General features: G+C 44.9%; 1 protein-coding gene and 2 long non-coding RNA genes across 5 annotated transcripts in view; 1 reads left to right on the forward strand and 2 right to left on the reverse strand.

Annotated features, from left to right (window-relative positions):
- LOC134529142 (uncharacterized) overlaps positions 1-19,872 on the reverse strand; it is a 52,709-nt gene that overhangs the window by 26,955 nt on the left and 5,882 nt on the right. The window lies entirely within an intron of this gene.
- Positions 1-19,872, forward strand: part of LOC134529143 (uncharacterized) — a 64,948-nt gene that overhangs the window by 5,346 nt on the left and 39,730 nt on the right. Inside the window, exon 2 of the long non-coding RNA XR_010074483.1 lies at positions 19,341-19,485. This is a non-coding gene — a long non-coding RNA (uncharacterized LOC134529143). The remainder of the gene's footprint in view (positions 1-19,340; positions 19,486-19,872) is intronic.
- On the reverse strand, positions 1,976-7,283 carry LOC134529880 (uncharacterized). Its single transcript, XM_063364440.1, has 4 exons — positions 6,729-7,283; positions 6,545-6,626; positions 2,437-6,225; positions 1,976-2,034 (listed from the first exon to the last, which is right to left on the reverse strand). The coding sequence occupies exons 3-4, from the start codon at positions 6,215-6,217 to the stop codon at positions 1,976-1,978; spliced, it is 3,840 nt and encodes a 1,279-aa protein (XP_063220510.1). The 5' UTR covers positions 6,218-6,225; positions 6,545-6,626; positions 6,729-7,283.

Genomic DNA, 19,872 nt, shown 5'->3' on the forward strand with positions numbered 1-19,872 from the left:
CAAAATCTTGCATGCCAACGACTGCGGAACCCAGCGGCGTAACAGTCCAGCGTTGACACACAACGCCGAAATCTTGCATGCCAACGACTGTGGAACCCAGCGGCGTAACAGTCCAGCGTTGACACACAACGCCGAAATCTTGCATGCCAACGACTGCGGAACCCAGCGGCGTAACAGTCCAGCGTTGACACACAACGCCGAAATCTTGCATGCCAACGACTGTGGAACCCAGCGACGTAACAGTCCAGCGTTGACACCAGCATCACGACACCATCGATGTTAGGAGCCCATCGTCTTGACACCATCGGCGTAAGGAGCCCATCGATGCATAAAAAAAATGCATCGGTGTAAAAAAATGCATTGGTGTAAAAAAACGCATCAGTGTAAAAAAAACGCATCGGTGTAAGAAAATTCATTGGTGTAAAAAACGCATCAGTGTAAAAAAAATGCATTGGTGTAAAAAACGCATCAGAGTAAAAAAACGCATCGGTAAAAAAAATACGGATTGCACCACAAAACAACGAGGATGCAAAACACCACCACTGCCATCCCAACCAACCAACCAAGAAAAATGCTTGCACCACAAAACAACGAGGATGCAAAACACCACCACTTCCATCCCAACCAACCAACCAAGAAAATGCTTGCACCACAAAACAACGTAGGTGCAGATAAAACCAACCACCACTTCCAACCCAACCAACCCAACCAACCAACCAAGAAAATGCAGCACCACAAATCAACGTAGGTGCATAAAACCACCACTTCCAACCCAACCAACCAACCAAGAGAGCGCAGCATCACAAACAACGAGGATGCAAAACACCACCACTTCCATCCCAACCAGCCAACCAAGAAAAAACGTAGCACCACAAAACAACGTGGGTGCATAAAAACCACCACTTCCATCCCAACCAACCAACCAAGAAAATGCAGCACCACAAATCAACGTAGGTGCATAAAACCACCACTTCCAACCCAACCAACCAACCAAGAAAATGCAGCACCACAAATCAACGTAGGTGCATAAAACCACCACTTCCATCCCAACCAACCAACCAAGAAAAAACGTAGCATCACAAACAACGAGGATGCAAAACACCACCACTTCCATCCCAACCAACCAACCAAGAAAAAACGTAGCACCACAAAACAACGTAGGTGCAAAACACCACCACTTCCATCCCAACCAACCAACCAAGAAAAAACGTAGCATCACAAACAACGAGGATGCAAAACACCACCACTTCCATCCCAACCAACCAACCAAAAAACGCAGCACCACAAATTAACACAGGTGCATAAAACCACCACTGCCATCCCAACCAACCAACCAAGAAAATACGTATTGCACCAAAAACAACGTAGGTGCATAAAACCACCACTGCCAACCCAACCAACCAACCAAGAAAATACGTATTGCACCAAAAACAACGTAGGTGCATAAAAACCACCACTTCTATCCCAACCAACCAACCAAAAAACGTAGCATCACAAAACAACGAGGATGCAAAACACCACCCATCCCAACCAACCAACCAACCAAAAAACACAGCACCACAAATCAACGCAGGTGCATAAAACCACCACTTCCATCCCAACCATCCAACCAAATAAGCACCACGAATATTGTGGGTGCATGATCAAAACAAATTGCACCACGAAACAGAGTGGGTGCAAAAAATTAAGGGAAAATAGCACCACAAAACAGTGTGGGTGCATGAACAAAACAAGGTAAAATAGCACCAGAAAACCAAAAAATCCAGGTGCAAAACAAAAATAAACAAAAAAAGAGCACCACGAAACAGTGTGTGGGTGCAACATAATTACGAGCGGACTCAGGAAACCAACGATGAAAAGTCCAACGGTGAAGGCTATGTACACCAAATCATCAGAGACATGGGTGGCTACCAAGTGGCAAACACTAGTCCCACACTCGTACATTGCGGTTCATATTCCTGAAGGGCCTTCTCGGCTACCGTAGCGGCTCGGGGCCCACGAAGTCCCCACCGTGCTTCACCCCTACAGAGAATACTGCGCGAAACGTACGAGTATAGGCACCAATTTCAAGTTATATAAAAATGTTCTTGTATATACAATTTCACATTTTTTTATATTTTAGTCTTTCCTTTCATAACCGTATGACAAAGTATTTATGCCATCGTCGCATATTATGCGTTTATCGTCGTGCCATGATAGTGATATTTTATTTGAGCATTCTGTATATAATATCATATTATGTGATCGTATGGACCGGACTTGCGCGCGCTTTGTTGTGTGTTCTTCCAGGACCTTGAGAAAATCTTCAAATGTAATTTTATTTTTCACCATGCACTTCTGTATACCTTTGGCTCTTTTTGTGATATTATTATTGTACTTGTAGGTATACAGTTTTGCCCTTAGACCGACAAACTCCTCCATCGCCACCCCCGTTACACTCATCCTTGAACTTGCCCACCACCTTCTTATTGGTGGGCGAGTAGCAGGGGTGACCAATGGGATAGCTGCTCGTGTCAAATATATCCATGAGCGCAGAGTCGTCGGCCAGGTCCTGGTAGAAATTGCGCGTCTTGATGTCATATATGAAGCTGTCCGTGTCCATATAGGCCAGCGTGATGTCATCCTTATATTTCTGTTTCATCACATCATAGTGGAAATTATACATGAGCGTTTTGGACAAGTCCAGAACCGAGAACCCCGCATATATAGGGCGGTCAAGATAAATTTTCTCATGTTGAAGTTTTACTAGTGATAGATTTTCGTTGAAGATGGTTCGGTCCTGGAACGCTGGCTTGGCGATCACTTTTCTGAGTCTCTCATCGCTGCACACAAGTTCCATACGTTGCCTCAGAAATTTGTTCTCTAAAAGTTTACCGAAAGAAGCATTGTTGGCAAGCTTAAAGAATTCTTTTTCAAAGTCGTTTGTAGCTGCTTGTCTTTTCAACGTGTTTTTCATAATAAATGGCTCCATCCAGGCACGCTGATTGAATTCCAGGACTCTATGTATTTTTTTTATTCGCAGTCCGTGCTGGAGAGCTTGCTTCAAGTTTCTGTAGTGAACTATATAGTGTTCCTTGTGCTCGAGCGTCGTCATCAGTTTTGACTGACGCGAGCCGGGCGGGCACTGGCTGACGGGCAGGAACGGTAGGTCCTTATGTTCCTCGTGGAGGGCAGACTGATACTCCACATCAACTTCTAGGATGTAGCCCGTCTGCCCCTCGTCAGGTATCGACATCACGTCGATATCAGCGCCCACCCACTTGAAGCCGTTGGTCGGAAGAGGCAACGACATGGCCCACCCATATAAATTGTTGGCGTCAACATACATTATATGATTTGACGGCTGGCTGGGATCGTAGGTGCGGGGAAGGCAGGTGTTGTTTGCCTTACAATGTCGCTTCACCACTTGAGCGACCCCGCCCCTGATCCCAGCCTCTATGAACATATACATATCATAATCAGTCATCAGTTCCAGCCGTACCTGCGTCTCCTTTAACATGGCGTCGAACGTGAACCCTGGCGTGCTGACGTAGTGGCTGCAGTCAAGGCCATACGTTGTCAGACACAGCTGGCGAAAGCTCTCAAAAACATCGGCGAGCAGCAGTACGTCGGTCTTGAGATACACATCACTGTAATCGCCCAGGGTCACGCAGCCGAACTTGTCCCATACCGCTTTTGCATGATGGTAATCTTCTTCACTTATGTTGCTGTCATTTAATAAATTGTAGAATTTTTCTTTAGGTGGCAGTTGCGGCTCGTCCAGTGTTTCCCAGCTTGATACATAATCGTAGGGGAAAACACCTTTTCTCGTGACGAGGGACATTTCTTCCGATGTAAAATACTTTGAGGTCTCTTTGAATTGGTCGGCTGGCAGGTACGACGCAAGGGACGCCAAACTGTGAGCCATGAATCTAAAACTATCGACAAACTGCACTGAAAATTTGTCGCCCAGCTTCTTTGAAAATGTTACCATCTTCTCTTGCGTGTGGGGGATGATGAATATTTCCTTGTTGTCGAAGCCCAGCTGTTTTATTATGAACTTCTCATCGTAGGCAAGATTGTGGAAGTAAACCACCAGTTTCTTGGGCCGCCTGCGCAGAAGGTTGCAGCTGTTGCAGGCGGCGCCGAGGTATTTTCCACTGAAGTGGTCGTGGTCCTTGACTTTATAATTATCGGCCGTAAATACCGTATTACAATAGCAGCACTGATAGGCTGAGACGAAGCTGACGTACTCTTGTGCCGTCAGCGTCGACATGGGCAGGCTGGTCTCGTAAATGTCTTTTACCTTATTTCCAATTTCAACAATCGCCTCCACGAACTTCTTCTCAGCATCGGGACCCCTGTAGAGTATAGGTTCTTGTGGCAGCGAGGAAGTGAGCGTTGCTGGGATGACGTCATTGTCGGTCTTAACGTGTATACAATAGCTATATGCTTCATGCTTTTGATATGCATAAGTGCCTGATTTCTGGGGGTCCGGCTGGCATGTCTGGATGGGTACTAGCAGGGCTTCAAAATCCGCATACACTACTATGGGCATTTTTGTCATATGATGATAGTTTTTAAATTTCATGACTGGGGGCTGGCCGTTCTTTTCTGGCTTCGGCATCTCGACGCGCACGGGAGCGTGGGTGTTGCAGAACTTTCTGTGCGCGTCGAGACACTGCTGCCCTGACAGTCCTGATTCACGTGGCAAATCATGATAATAGGTGAAGCACCTCTTGCAGACATGTATATTCGCATGATGGGCTGTGATCTGGGGTCTGACAAGACAAGAAAAGTTTTTTATATAACAAAAGTGCGAGTTATTTTCTTCGTTAGACAGCAGCAGGAGGTCGAAATGATGTCGTTTTTCTTCCTTCCCCACACGCACTGGCGCGATCTTGTTGTCCTCGTCAATGTTGTAGACGTTGACGGACACATCGGGATTGTTCCTCTCGAAGATCTTGATTTGGTGGAGGGGGGTGGGGAACTCAAGCCCTGAAAAATCAAATTTGTTTTCAAGCTCGTGGTACCTCTTGTCCACACGTTGCGGATTCTCCCCCTCCACGTACCGTGCCAGTATGGCCCACTTGAAGCACTCGTTGTCACTGAGGTTCTTGGGGTTTATTATAGCCTCGCGGTTCTTGATGGTGACAGGCAGATCAATGTATGAAGATACTCTAAGAGGCACTAGCTTGTTGAAGCGGAGCTGGAGTCGCTTCACGGCAGACAAGGTCCATCCAGATCCCTTGCTGGCATAATCTTCCTCCTCCTTGCATATTTTCAATATACTTTCATCAATGACCTCTTCAATATCGCTCACTTCGTAAATAGGAATATTTTTGGTTTTGAACGCTCTTTTGTCCACACCTTCATCAAAGGGGGCCGGCTTGACATAGTCACACTCGAGCCAGATGTTGAATTTTACTGGGCCGTTTTCTTGAACTTCATGTGATATCTGATTTATCAGGTTCGTCTTCATATGGGCCATGTAAGTGCAAATATCCTTTGTTACACCATTATTTTCTGCCACTAAGGTCTTAATGTTCCGGCGGAACGCACTCTCTACCTCAACGAACCCGGTACCTCCTGCCTCCAAGTCTACTTGTGCCTGGTCAGGCGCTTGCGCCTCCAAGACTGCCTGAGCCTGGTCGGGCACACTCGCCACGTATTGCGGACGAGTGCTGGGGCCGGGCTGTTGCAGGCTAGAGGTCGTGTCTACGCGTCGTCTCTTAGCGGCCAGCCCATTGCACGTCTTGCTGTGCGTTAATAAATTATCTTTTCGAGTAAACTCACCCTGGCATTTCGTACATGTAAATGTTATGCGCTCGGGATTGAACAGGCACTGGCTCTTTTCATGTCGTCTGGCATGGCGACTATGTTCAAATTGTTGCCTGCAGAATTTACACCTCGAGCTCGAGCTGTGCTCGGTGGTGGCACGACATGATGACAGGTGACGGTTCAAATTATCCATGCGTGAAAACGACATGCCGCAAGTATGGCACTGGTAGTTAACAGTGCGGCCAGGATTTTCTGCACACACTTTCTCGTGCCGTCTGGCATTACGGCTAGCAGAAAACAATTTGGCACAGTAGGCACACCCATTCCCTGATGACGGTGCACATACCTGTACTGTCCCCGATGTTGAGGGCTGAAGGGCTCCGGAGGCGGGCTGGCAGGCTCCCGAGGTCGAGGGCTGGCCAGCTGCCACGGGAACACCAGACGCGGTCCTCTTCATGATGTAGTCTGTAACACCAACGGAAAAATTATAGGAACAAGAACATCATAATTATCACACACACACACACACACACACATACAAACACACACCAACGTGTACACACAATTTCAAGCATAAATGCACACACACACACACACACACACAAACACACAAACACACACACACAAACGCACAAACAAATACACGTGCATAAATACAACCACACCTACACACAAACAAAATACACTTGCATAAAGACAGCTACACGCACGTACAAACACACACGCACACACAAAACATCAGAAACAAGCACACACGCATGAAAAAAAATTAAATTCAACTCACCAGAAGAACACAGGAACGACTCTGTACGCACTGTACGCACGCAAAACGAGGAGGGCTGGAACGCCGCACAGCACACAGGAACCTGTAACACAGAAAAGAGACCACCTGGCTTAGCACTCGAAATTTTTTTTTTCAAGACAGCGCAAAGACACTGACGTCAAAATTTTATGTTTTATGTACTGACCGGAATCGAAGAGGAACGGTGCAGGACTCCAGAGGGCAGACAGGCGTTCTCCAAGCGGATCACACTGGGAAGTAGCTCGACGCAAGGAGAAGCACTGAATACCTGCAACACATACAATATTTTTTTTACGAAATGTACTACAATAGTAATTTACTCGTTTTTTTTGGGTATATTATTGTATTTAGTTGTGATTAGATATTCTGTACTTTATTAAGTATAAAAACAATTTCTATTTTTTTTATGAAACAAAATACCGTATATACTCATGTATAGCGCGCCCTTTTTTCCCCTCAAGTAAAGGAAAAAAAAATTTTGGGGTGGGGGGGAGGCGAGGAGGAGTGGAAGTCGTTAACTGCCGGGTGACGGGTGACGTTTCTGGCCAGCCCCCACACATACGCACAAGCAACAAGGCCTCTGTTTCACACACACACACACACACACACACGCGCGTGCAAGCTCGCACATCATGGTCTCTTGTTTATTTTTAGACCTCCCCCCTTTTCAGATAGCCAGCTCAGAAGTAGTAAAAAGAGAGAGAGAGAAAGAGAGAATGTTGTCACCAGTTCCCTCCCCCCCCCCCCCCCCGGCCAGCTTCTTCGCTTCCTCCATTCCTCACCGGTGAGTCATCAAGTTCTCCGCGCCAGCTTAGCAACGTAGCTCGGCACGTCTCCCTCCCTGCCTTCCTTCCACGTACCAGTTGTGACGATATAGCGCTTCATTATCTTCCGTTTAGACAGCAGAGTTTATGTATTTTCCTGACGCATCACCACACATCAATTTAAATAATCAGGTACCACAAAATGTTAGTAAAATTTATTTATGGGGGGAAAAAAAATTTCATTTTTTTTTCTTTGGAATTAGTTGCAAAAATCGTGGTGCGCGCTATACACGAGGGCGCGCTATACACGAGTAAATACGGTATTCTTTTCTATTTGATTATGAAACAAATTTATTTTTTCTATTTGATTATGATAGCAAGTGCGCGTGCATCTGTTATTTTTTTTTTGGGCCTGGCGAGGGGGCAGGCAGGACGACTTGAGCGCTCCATGCGGCGGTGCGCGGTAACTAGCCAGACGTAAGCCGCACGGCACGGCGGAAACATCGCTCCGCGCACCACGGGTGGAGGGGTGAAGCAGGGAGGGGGGAGGGCACACTCTGCGCGCTGCCCGTCGGTAGGACACGGGTGTGCAAGGCATCCATCTTGTTTCAAGCTAAGTCGTTCATGCATGAATAATAACTAACATGTATGTCAGGGGAAAAAAATATTATTTCAAGATGAAATATACTGCAACTGATGACTCTAATAATTTCGACTAGAAAAAAAATTGTAATAATCACGACTGTAAAATAGTAATACGGAACCTAACGCAGACGTAACATCTAAAACAGTTCCACTCGCACACGTAATCTAAACAGTACCAATCTTATACGTGAAAAAAAAAATAAATACACTCGAAAAATTACGAGACGGAAATTGTAATAATTTCTTAAAATTTTTTGGAAAACAGACGGTTACTACTCCTCGTGCGTACGTCTTGCTTCTTTATTATTATTATTATTTCTACTCTCTCTCTCTGCCGGCCGGCTGCCCGGGGAGCCGGCGGGCGTCGCGTCAGCCGTGCGCGCTCGCTCGAGTGTTATCACCACGTCACGTACTAGCTGGCTCAGCAGCGGCCTTCACCCAGTGGCCAGCTGTTAGGCTTGCTGACTGAGTGAAGGACGTAGCGAAGGCGTACACACACGCGAAACCGTAATGTAAAAAATTAAAAAAAATAACAGTTCAAAAAAATTTTCAAAGTTGAAAACGTTCGGAAAAATTTCAAAGTTGAAACGTTCGGAAAAATTTCAAAGTTGAAAACGTTCGGAAAAAATTTCAAAGTTAAAATTTACGGAGAAGTTGTACTTACCAAGCTGCTGGAGTTGTAGAGGTGGAAAGAGTCGCAACGAAGCTCAAACGGGAACATGCGGTGACGGCGGCAAGACCAAAAGTGAAGCCCCCGACGTCTCACAAGCCAATTTATAGGTAAATTCCCCCCTTGGTCACAGGCCCAAGCCAATCAGGCCCTGCGAAAACTGCAGCATGGTCAGGACGATTTTTTGCAATCAGGGGAAGGGATGAGGGAAAAGTGGGAGGAGCGAATGTTGCGGGAATAAGGAGGGAGGCTGACAATCCCCGCCTAGGGCCATCGGCATGGTGGGGCTATCCACTGGCAAATCAGATTCACTCAGCTCCTGGCAGCTGGAAGATTCACCACGTGAATCGCCATGCTCCAGACGAAATAATTACCAACTTATTGAAAATTTATATATTATGACACTTTATAGATTAGGTTATTTTCATCACTTTCATATTTACATAACTGGCTGTAAAATACCATTTTTTTTTTAATTTTACGATTACCTTTTCAATCCCACATTATTATTATTTTTTTTAAATGGAAGGATAAATAAATAAGTAAAACACATTACAATAGTTTTTTTTAATTTTTTTATTACTTCAAAACATCTAGCAAGGCAGAGAGTACAGAACACAGGGCGGTACGAATGGTTTTTACAGAATCAAATTCGTAAAAGTCCGTAGCATTATCACTGTAGATCTGCGGCGTATCGACGCTGAATCCACGTTTCTTGGTGCTGCAGCGCCGAGTTGCCGGTTCGAGTCTGGGAGAGGGTCGACGTCGAGTCCTAGTCTTGAGTTCAGGTCTGGACAGGTCGCTGCGCTTCGAAGCGACGAGTTTGGACAGGTCGCTGCGCTTCGAAACCTCGGGTTTGGACTGCTCACTGCAGCCCGGGGTGCCGGGATCGATACCGCTACAGTCTTCTGACGTGCAGTCGGATGCGTGTAGAGTTGTACCGAGAATTTCTTCCTTGGTGCATGGAAGAACGGATGTTGGTCTGAGGTTAAACACGACGCACTTTTCCGCCCCGCAACCGTTTATTTGTTGTTGGGATGGCTCATAACTGTGTGGCGAATGAGCCATTAGGAAATGTAATACTCCACCGTAACATATTTCCGTATATGTGCGTAAATTTTCTTCTTCGTCCAGGAAACTGTATTCAATACAGCTGTAGTCTGGTTTCGCACTCAGGTACTCGGTTTCCGGGTGGAATGGCGTCATCGTGTCCGAACGTCAACTGATTGATAGAGCTCGATTGTCGAACTATTTATACCAAAAAAATTAAATTCAGGTGTGCCAATATTTGACAAAAAAATCGGGTTTGTCAATATTTAAAAAAAAGTTATTCGCACTACTGCGCGTGCCATTTCTGCATTAGCTGCGAGTTTGTGCAGGCACAGACACGTTCAAACTTGTCGTTTGGATGCTTAACGTCGTACATTGCACAGAGTTTGCGCAGGGAAGGACAGCCGTAGTCGGTCTGTATATCTACGATTTCAGCTGCTCCGACGTCACACAGTTCTCGTAGCCATTTCTTCTGTTCAGGTCCGGCAACGTAGATTATTTCGTTTTGCAGTAGTAAATCTTGAAGTGTGTTTTTCACTTGGTGGTACGGAATTTTTCCTTCGTTCCACTCTAGTCCGTGATAATATTTATATAGCCATTCGTTCGACCGTTTACTTTTTTCGTCTAGTAGTTTCCACGGATACGGGGGTCGGAAGCTGCGGGTTCGAGTCCGACCGTCGTGAGTGATGGCAATTTCCTTGAGCACGAATCCATTTTGGCTCTGGAAACCTTGCAGGTTGCAGTACATTCTGAAACCAACTGATGATGGGATGATACATGCAGACGTATTTATATCTAGTTCAATATTTTCACGAGACCTGAAAACGCGTCGTAATTAATTACTCTGTCGTGTAGGATTAGACAGTACGCCGTTGTGAGTGGCGGTACGTCATCTTTCGTGGAAATTTCCAATCGACAATCAATCATAGAACTGCGAATCGATTCGTCTTGTTTGCTCACGTCAAATACGATTAGCGGAGCTAATGTTTTATAGGTGTCTGGACTCAGGATCGGGTGCGATTCTCGTCCGTGGTACGAAGATTGGAACTGCGTGTACATGTGATACGGCAAGGAAATACCGCCATTTTCAAAATCAATGTTCATGTCCATGTACGGGTAACTTTCGCTGTTTAAAAATAATTTTACATTTTCCATAAAACAGTGGTCAAACACCGATCTGTCAGTCTTGAGGTTCATTTGTCTGTCTGTCTGCAAAGCTAATATTATATATCTAGGTTTTTCCGTACTGCTCGACGTCTTGACGACCCAGTGATTGCGTCTATTCTGGGTCAGTAAGGGGCACGTTACGAGATTCCAGCTCCTGAACGCAATTTCGACCGTCTTGTCCTTTTTGACGTAACTTAAAAGTCTGACTCTTTCTTTCGTGCTGACGGTTATGTGCGGAACAAACCACTCGGTGCTCGTGACTGTAACTGCGACCGGCTGGGGGTCGTTTCCGGGTGCTCCCACGACAGCATTCAGGTGCGATGTCGCTAGAATTAACACGAGTTCTTGGCGGGCTTGAATCAATATTTTCTTGTAATCCTCCGCGAAGCCGAGAAGCATCGAAAGCGGTATGCTAACTTCGAATTTTCCAAATTCGTAGATGGGAATTTTAAAATCGGGTTCCATTCCAAAACCCACGATTTTGGTCGCGCTCAGGTCGTTCGGTGTTAGTGACAGGTAATTTTTCATCGTGGCGGTAATGCCCAAGTCCCACGATTCATAGATCACAATATTATTCAATTCGAAAATAACTCGTTCGAATAAATGTAATATTCCGTTTCGACCGAAATATGCAGTTGTGGGATGTGTTCCGTCCGCTTTTGTCAGCGTGCCTCTTATACGAATAAACGATTGGCAGGGTAGAGTATATACGTCTTGTTTCTGTACCGGGATGCGTATTTCCCTACCGGGCATGTACGGCCCTTGGAGGTAGGGTGCGTAGCAGTGATATTCAAATTTATTTACATCGTCGCTAAACTGAGCTTTTTCTGACACGTTTAAATAATCTTCCATGCTTGTGAACTTTGTAGCCTAAACTGCGGAGATACTTAACGTTAAGAGGTGTTAACGCGCCGCGGCCTCGCATCAGACTGGTCCTGGGTTCGTGTCGCTTCTTTGATTTATAGGTCTTGAAAATCAGTCCCATCGCTTCAAGTGTAAACGTAGTGTAATTTCTTCGTTTCTAAAATTTACTAGTTTATCGTTTTGATCGACAATGTCCACTACCACTTCATGTACTGTTTTGGCGAGCACAGGGGCGTAAATGATACTTTGCGGTACTTCGACCAGTTTATATCCGGGCGAAACCGTTGGCGAAAACTTGTGTACCATGTTGTTTAGTTTTCCGTCGAGGTACGTTCCACTTGCCAAATTACAGTTTATTCGTATTACATTTGTCGACATGATATTTACAGGTCGCGTGGAGACGTGCAAGGTCTTGGCTGCGTATATTTTCGGTTCGAATCCGAGCATGGTACCTATGGTGCCAGGTTCCGTAAAGTCGACACTTTCACTGCAGTAAAGTTCGCACTGTAGCGTGTTTGGATTATCTCGCAATTCGAAAATTGTGTTTGGAGTCAACGCTTGCTTGATGTAATTTGTAATATCGCTCAACTCGTATGCACCGGTAGGTATGACAACTTCCCGAGCTGTTGTTCCATCACTTTTCAAGAAGCACATTTTGCAGTTTTCTTCGTCAATGTTCGGTATGGCATTATAGTGTCTCGCATAAACACGCCACAGAAGTTTGGTATTTTAAGTTTGCGTGCGTACTTTATTAAATCTATATTGGTGAGCGGTCGTTTCGGCAGGGAACTTAGGATTTTCTCTTTACAAGTTTCTTTTTCATGCCTCGGCCTGCCTTGTGCGGCCGTAAGTACAGTCCTGCGCCGTTTTTTTTACCGATGGCAATGGCTTCCATGCTTGCATTATGTCGTTGTGCTTCCTTTAATTGATTTTTCTGGTTCTTGCTGGTGTTGACTGCTCTAGCGATATTTGCCGCGGCTGCTGCGATCCCGCCTAGTGCACCTATAGCAGGCACCAGCAGCGGTAAAAACCCGCCCTTTTTCTTATTGGATCTTTGTGTCTTGCGCTTCTTGGTCTTGCGAGACCTGGTCCGGCGACGAGCACCCATTCCTAATTTCGTCTTTGCCTTCATGATTTTAGATACGCCCCACGCTGCGATTTTCTCTCCTAGTCCCGCGTCCGGCGATTTGCTTATATCTTCGGCTTCCTGTGCCAGTATCTGATCTGCTCTGTGCCTAGATTCCAGATCCTTGCTTAATGAATATGCGATATCGTGCTGCTTGCACTTTTCGTCGAGTGAATTAATGCCCACGTCACCGCGGGCTAACCTTTTCGCTAGTTTCGTGCCGGGGCCGCAAAATCTGTAGCCGGGAATGTGTAGCTCAAATGGTAGTTTGTTTATCAGCGAGTTTACGAGTCCCGCGCCGATGTGTTGTTTGTTCCTGCCTCTTCGAGACATTACATGCAACTGACCTAAAATCAATATATACGATTGCTCTTATAGAATTTTCGTCAGTACGATGGAGGTAGTCAAGCAAGATGTGTGTTTGCCAGTGTGCATTACGCAGGACGATGTCACTATCGGTCGCGAATCACGACATGGTATATTATTACCGTCCACCGTACGTTGCATCATAGCGGGGCCGTCAAACTGTGGCAAGACGTGTGTTTTACTGAGTTTACTGGAGGAGCCAAACGGTCTTCGGTTCGAGAACGTTTACTTGTATTCCAAGTCGTTGCAACAGCCAAAGTACCGGCACTTGGCCACCGTTCTACGCTCGGTGGCTGGTCTGGAGTATTTTCCGTTTAGCGATAATACCGATGTGGTGTCTACCGACGAAGCAAAGCCTAATTCCGTGTTTGTGTTCGATGATGTGGCTTGTGAGAAACAAGGCATAATACAAGAGTACTTTTCCATGGGCAGACACGCCAAGGTAGACTGCGTATACCTGTGTCAGACGTACGGTAGAATACCGAAACATTTGCTGCGAGATAATGCGAATGTTATAGTTTTGTTTCGCATGGACGAACTTAATTTACGCCACGCTTACGACGATCACGTAAACACTGACATGTCGTTTCAGGAATTTAAAGACGTATTCCTTGTGTTGGAAAGAAGAACACGGATTTCTAGTCATTGCAAAGGACTGGCCTCTATATAAGGGCAGGTACAGACAGGGTTTCGATCAGTTTATCGTCAAACATGAATCATAGCATTTCTAAATTTGGACGTAGCAGTCGAGCTCCGCGTACCGAACTATGCACCGTGAAACACGATGATGAAATACGTAAATACATTTCGCTACTTGGCCAAGAAATAAAACGCGCAAAAGATGAAATAATCGTGTACCTCGTAGCCATAGACCAGCGCGTGGAAGCTTCGGATTCTCGAATTCGCGACATGATCGAAGTTTCGAATGCACAAAGACGCGACGACCTAAAGTCGCTTCTGTCAAAACTTAATTCACGTCTGGTGTCTAAAGGTGCTTCGAGATAAACAGTATGGATGTTAACACCGATTTGGCTAAGCAACTGCACGATGTCATAGAGGCCATACGAACAAAGTACTTGCTCGCCAAGCAACACAGATTAAGCGACGAGGTTCGAAGAGAGGAAAAATTGAAGCCCTTGAGTGCCCGTCTGGATAGCTTCATAGCCAGGCGAGGGGGCGTCGAAAACGAGAAACCGATTAAAATCGAGGTAAAAGAGGAGCCGTCAACTACGTCCGCGGGCAAACGAAAGCGAAGTCCACAATTAACAGACGATTCCAACGTATCTACTAGCGAAGACGAAGTTCGTGTCGGTCGAACTCTTAGGAAGAAACCACGAAATAAAAAAGGATTCGAAGTCGGTCCTCTCGCTAGCGAGTACCTGGCCTCCTCTGTGCCTCGAAACAGCGATGCGACGTATGGCGTGCATAAACGAGGTAGTAAATGGGTCCTTGGTTCGAAGGAGGTTCATTTCGTGTCCGGCGATAATATTGAATGTGGCAAAGAGGTGATAAAACTTACTAGCGGATTATGCGAACTTTTGTTTCGTAAAAAACCGCGACGATATTCAGAGGTGGATTTGCGAAAATATAGAAGATTGCTAGATGCTTCCAACGCCGTTTACGCGAAAAATGACCCGAAAACAGGTCGATTCAAAGATTATGAACATGAGAAATATCCTTTGATAGCTAGTCTTTTCTTAGACATCGAAGGGGCCGGACTTTATAAACTCGACACTGGTAGAAAATTGGACTATGTATATTATGACGAACCGAACGAATTAGTTGATCGTCTTAGACTGCTACAGGCATCTCAGAGCGTGGGAAATAATTCGGACACCAACGAAATCACTTCCATACTTGAGGAATTACGGGAAGCGGGTTATATTGAATAGTGATCATGTCAAGGTTTGCCATTGCGGGCGAGTTGCATAAACCTGCAAGACGTAATTCCACGTCGAAAAATAAATATCAAAGGATTGGACGACAATTGGCAGTCTGACCTGATCGAGATGATTGAGTATTCACGTGTGAACAAGGGCTACAGGTACATTCTCATAGTCATAGACACCTATTCAAAGTTCCTGTGGGCTAGACCCTTAAAACGAAAAACCGCTGTGGAAGTTACGAGTGCCATGGCGGATATTTTGAAACATAAACGAAGACCTTCGTTACTGCAGACTGAGGACGGGAAAGAATTCTACAATGCATCATTCAAGGCATTGATGAAAAAGTTTGACATTACGCATTATTCTACGTTTAGCGGTGTCAAAGCGTCAATGGCAGAACGTGTGATTCGTACGATGAAGAATAAACTGTATAGGAATTTTACGGCGAACGGTAATTACAAGTGGCTGAATTTACTTCCTAAACTAGTACGAGAATACAATTCTACTGTGCATTCTACAACGAAACTCAAGCCGAAGGACGTAAAGGACAATCGACTGCTTCGAACTGTGTACTCCAAGACGAATATACAAGATTCGCGAAAGAAAAAAGCGAATATCGGAGACATTGTGCGGATTTCGAAAAATCACGGAATTTTTCACAGACCTTACAAGGGGAATTGGACTGGTGAACTATTTCGTGTATGTAGAATAAAAAATACGTATCCGCGTACTTATTTTCTCGAGGATCTGAAAGGAAAACGTATAACAGGGGCGTTTTATGGAGAAGAGATTATGAAAACTAAATTTCCAGATACTTTTCTCGTTGAAAAAGTGTTACGGCGTAAGAAGGGTAAGGCTTTAATACGATGGTTGCATCATGGACCAGAGTTTGACTCGTGGATTGATGAAAAGGATATTTTAAAACAATGAGTTTTTTTTTTAAATTAAATACTTGTGTGTGTAAAACATATTTTGTGTGTAAATAAATCTTTGTATGTAATAAATTGTATTTTTTTTTCATTTCTGTACGTGTATTTATATGCGTCATGCGGGGAGCGTGCGAGAAGCGCGACCGCTCCGTTACGCGGTCGGCGGGGCAGTGAGGCGGCTTTTACCCCCTCCACAGCGCCCGCGGCGGTGGTGGGGGTCCGGCGCCCCCTGGCCGCGGCGGTGGAGGCGGGGTGGGGGTGGTGAAGATCTTAGTTTGCAAAAATTTCCGTCCTCTCCCCTGGACCATGCAGGTGCATCTTCCCCCTCCATGTGGCTCGCCGGAGCGTGGGACCCGGCGCTGGGGGCAGAGACCTAACGTCCTCTTCAAGGACTCGTGTGCTGGTCGCCACGTGCTAACAATATATTACAAAATTATTTTATAAAGAATAACTTTTAATATTTATTCCAAGTATAAAGTTATAAAGAATTTATTTTCTTTACACGTATAAAGATAAAAAGAATTAATTTTTTTTTACAAGTATAAAGATGTATAATTTTTTTTTACAAGTATAAATATGTATAATTTTTTTTACAAGTATAAATATGTATAATTTTTTTTTTCCAAGTATAAAGATGAATAATTTTTTTTTCCAAGTATAAAGCTTAAAAGAATTAATTTTTTTCCAAGTATAACGATGTATAATTTTTTTTTTTAAGTATTTTTTTTTTTCAAGTATAAACATGAAGAGATATTTTTTTTTTTGGTTTTTTAAAAACAATGTGTGTGTATAGTGACTTGGGGGATTTATTATTACGATAAAACACAAACATTAAAATTTTTTTTTTCCATTTTATTTTCTCTGCGTTTCATACATACATATATATACATCGCTCACACATTAGTTTTTGCCCCAATTCCCCCTCCCCCCTACCGAGTACCTTCTTCGTGGCGAGTAGACGTAGATTTTTTTTTATATATATTCATTTGTTTAACAAGTTTTTTTTAATACATACTTTAACATCAAAAACATTATAAGAATTTTAATTTAGTTTTGTAGATATACATTTATAAAAAAATTTCTTGATTACAAAGTTTTTTACAAAGATACCAAAAACAAAATAATTGTAAGAACATGGCTATTTTTTTCTTCGTTCACGTTTTGATTAAAAAGATTCACTGCATAAAATATACAATACATCAAAATTATATTAATAAAGTATATGACGGTTGAATTTTGCATTGCCTATGAATATGCATTGCCGCGTTAAAGTTAGCGTCACACAATAGTTTTGATCTGGCCACGGGACACAGTTCACGACAGCAAGGTGTCTCAAACTTTGAACAATAACCTAAATCATCGTGGTACATGTACCTACAATGTTTTAGTCCACCGCACTGTTCACTGTAGTGGTATTTACGATTACCGATTTTCGATGTCTTTAGTTCATCAATCGAACACGGAAAATACGCTTGCGGATGGCATAGTTTGATCACACAATTTGGGTTCGTACAGTCATATGCGATTATAGGTTTCACGGTACCGAAGGGATCCTTGGAATCCCATTTAAGCCTAAAGTGCATGTCGTCGCGACACGATTCAAAATACGTAATGTTCGTGGCGAACACGTCGGTAGTGGAACCGTGATATAACATTTGATATTGAACACACTGCTGTCCTGATCGTACGAAAGAATAGTTTTCTTGGCTGATGTCGAACAAGGCACACTTTTCAGTCTCCTGAGGGCGTGGGTCCGGACAGAGGTCCCAGCACCACGTGGTAACATCTTCGTCATCGTCGTCGTCGTCGTCGACGTGGTCGACAAAGTCTGGGTACCTGATAGAAGATGTCCTCTGGGCGAACCACGTTGACGATCTCCGGGGCAGCTGTCGCGTCACGACGGCTGAGACGTCCTCGTTTGGGATGTGCGGCTGCCACGGCCCCTCTGCGAAAGATGTCCAAAACGTGTCGGACGATGGCGACATCGATGGGCTTCAACGATGGCCCTCGTCGACGCGGTCACCCGTCGTCGACATGTTGATATTGCTGGAATTGTTACGAGGATGTCGCGAAGATGGCGCCTCACTCTTCGATGCCGGAGTCTTGTGCGTCTTGCTGCTGCTGCTGCTGCTGTAGCTCTATGGCCGCCTCCACCGTACACAGGATGCGGTGGTGTAGATACAGGATGAATTCCTCGCATCCGGGAAATGCTTCGAGGGTACTTATGATGGTTGCAGTTAGCGATTGGCGAATTTGATCGAACGACATCCCTTCATATCCTGTGATTATTTCACCGATGAAATCATGCATTTCAGCAAGCGAAACCATGATTATTTTATTACGTGAAAAAAAAATAAACATCAGTCTCCGCGACACGATGTAAGTACTCGGCGTCGACAGACGTCTCCGCGGCACGAAGTAAGTACTCGGCGTCGACGGAGGAGGAACTGAGGCAAAAACTGACGGCTCCCGGGTCCTGCGGCCGGTATTTATACTTTTAAAGGTAGAATAGGGGTGAGGAGGAGGGTAGGGGTGCGATTGACGGTAAGGTGAGGGAGGGAAGGGAAAAAACTATAGTAGTAGTGGAGGGGCGGTTATTACGATGAAAAATAATAATAAAAAAAAGGGGGAGTGGTGGATCGTCGTGTGCGAAGAAAAAAATATTTTTTTTAGAGGGGTGGAGGGCGGAGAAAGGGGGGGGGGGTGTAAGTTAGTATATGTACATGGTAAGAAGTGGTGGGGGTCAGTCTGCCAGCACCCCGCCACGGGGGAAGGATCGGTCGCCATTTTTAATTTTTTTTGCACTCGTCGGGTTCGAACCGAGGACTCCGAACTCCGTGTCGTAAAAGTATATTTTTATAAGTATTTTATTAAAATTTTATTATTTGAATTTTTTTATAATTTTTAAAAAAAATTTCATTAAAATCGGATAATAAATAAAAAAGTTAAAGATGGCGGCCGTAACGGAAATTGCAACGGTGACGTCATCATCCAATATGGCGGATAACACAATGCCGGAATGTTCGAGAACACAATGACGTCATCCAAAATGACGGATCCAAGATGGCGGATCCAAAATGGCCGCCGGGGTCAAGGTCAAAGGTCAAGGTCACAACCATCCAAGATGGCCGCCGTGACGTCACAATCCAAGATGGCGGTCGGCTCCTCGGCTCCTCACCCTGGACCCTGTGCCCGGACGCCCATTTACATACTACTGTCTGTAGTTACATGAAACATTTAAAAGCAGGCAACACATCACCTGTCTTTGTAAGTTATTTACTAATTAACGCGAAGGGTTGTGTGTGACCTAGACCGGCCGACGATTGATGCGCGGCTCCTGCGCATGCTGCCCCGGACGGTGGTCTCTCTCCGCCAGGGGAAGGCAGTCCTTGCTACGTTCCTCTCGAGCAAGGGCGCGTCTCGCAGCCACGGCAACCAAGCTTTTCTGCAGCAATAGTGAGTTCCTCAGCTAATCATCCTGTGAGGCCCGTGGCTTCACCCACATGGCCCATTTCAAATATGGATGGCTACATTTAATAGTACGTGTAACGGTGCATCTTCGAAACTATCTGTGAAGTTACACTGGGACATGAGTTTGTCCCTGGCCTCTTAGTAGTGAATTTGGCCACCCAGGCCGTGTGCTAGGATTATTCGTGTGCTCCCCAATCAGCCTGTGGGCGTTTAAACATACAATGACTGGTTATTGTGTTAGGGTAATTGTATGTACGCTCCCCTGTGCCGCACATTATGTACATCACTGCACTCTTTCATTTGTAGGACGGATGCTCTGTGTGTTTCCTCGCCAATAGTGTGCTACTAGTATAGCTTTCACAGCTACCCACT

Source organism: Bacillus rossius, chromosome 2, assembly GCF_032445375.1.
Source record: "Bacillus rossius redtenbacheri isolate Brsri chromosome 2, Brsri_v3, whole genome shotgun sequence".
Classification (NCBI taxonomy): Eukaryota; Metazoa; Arthropoda; class Insecta; order Phasmatodea; family Bacillidae; genus Bacillus; species Bacillus rossius.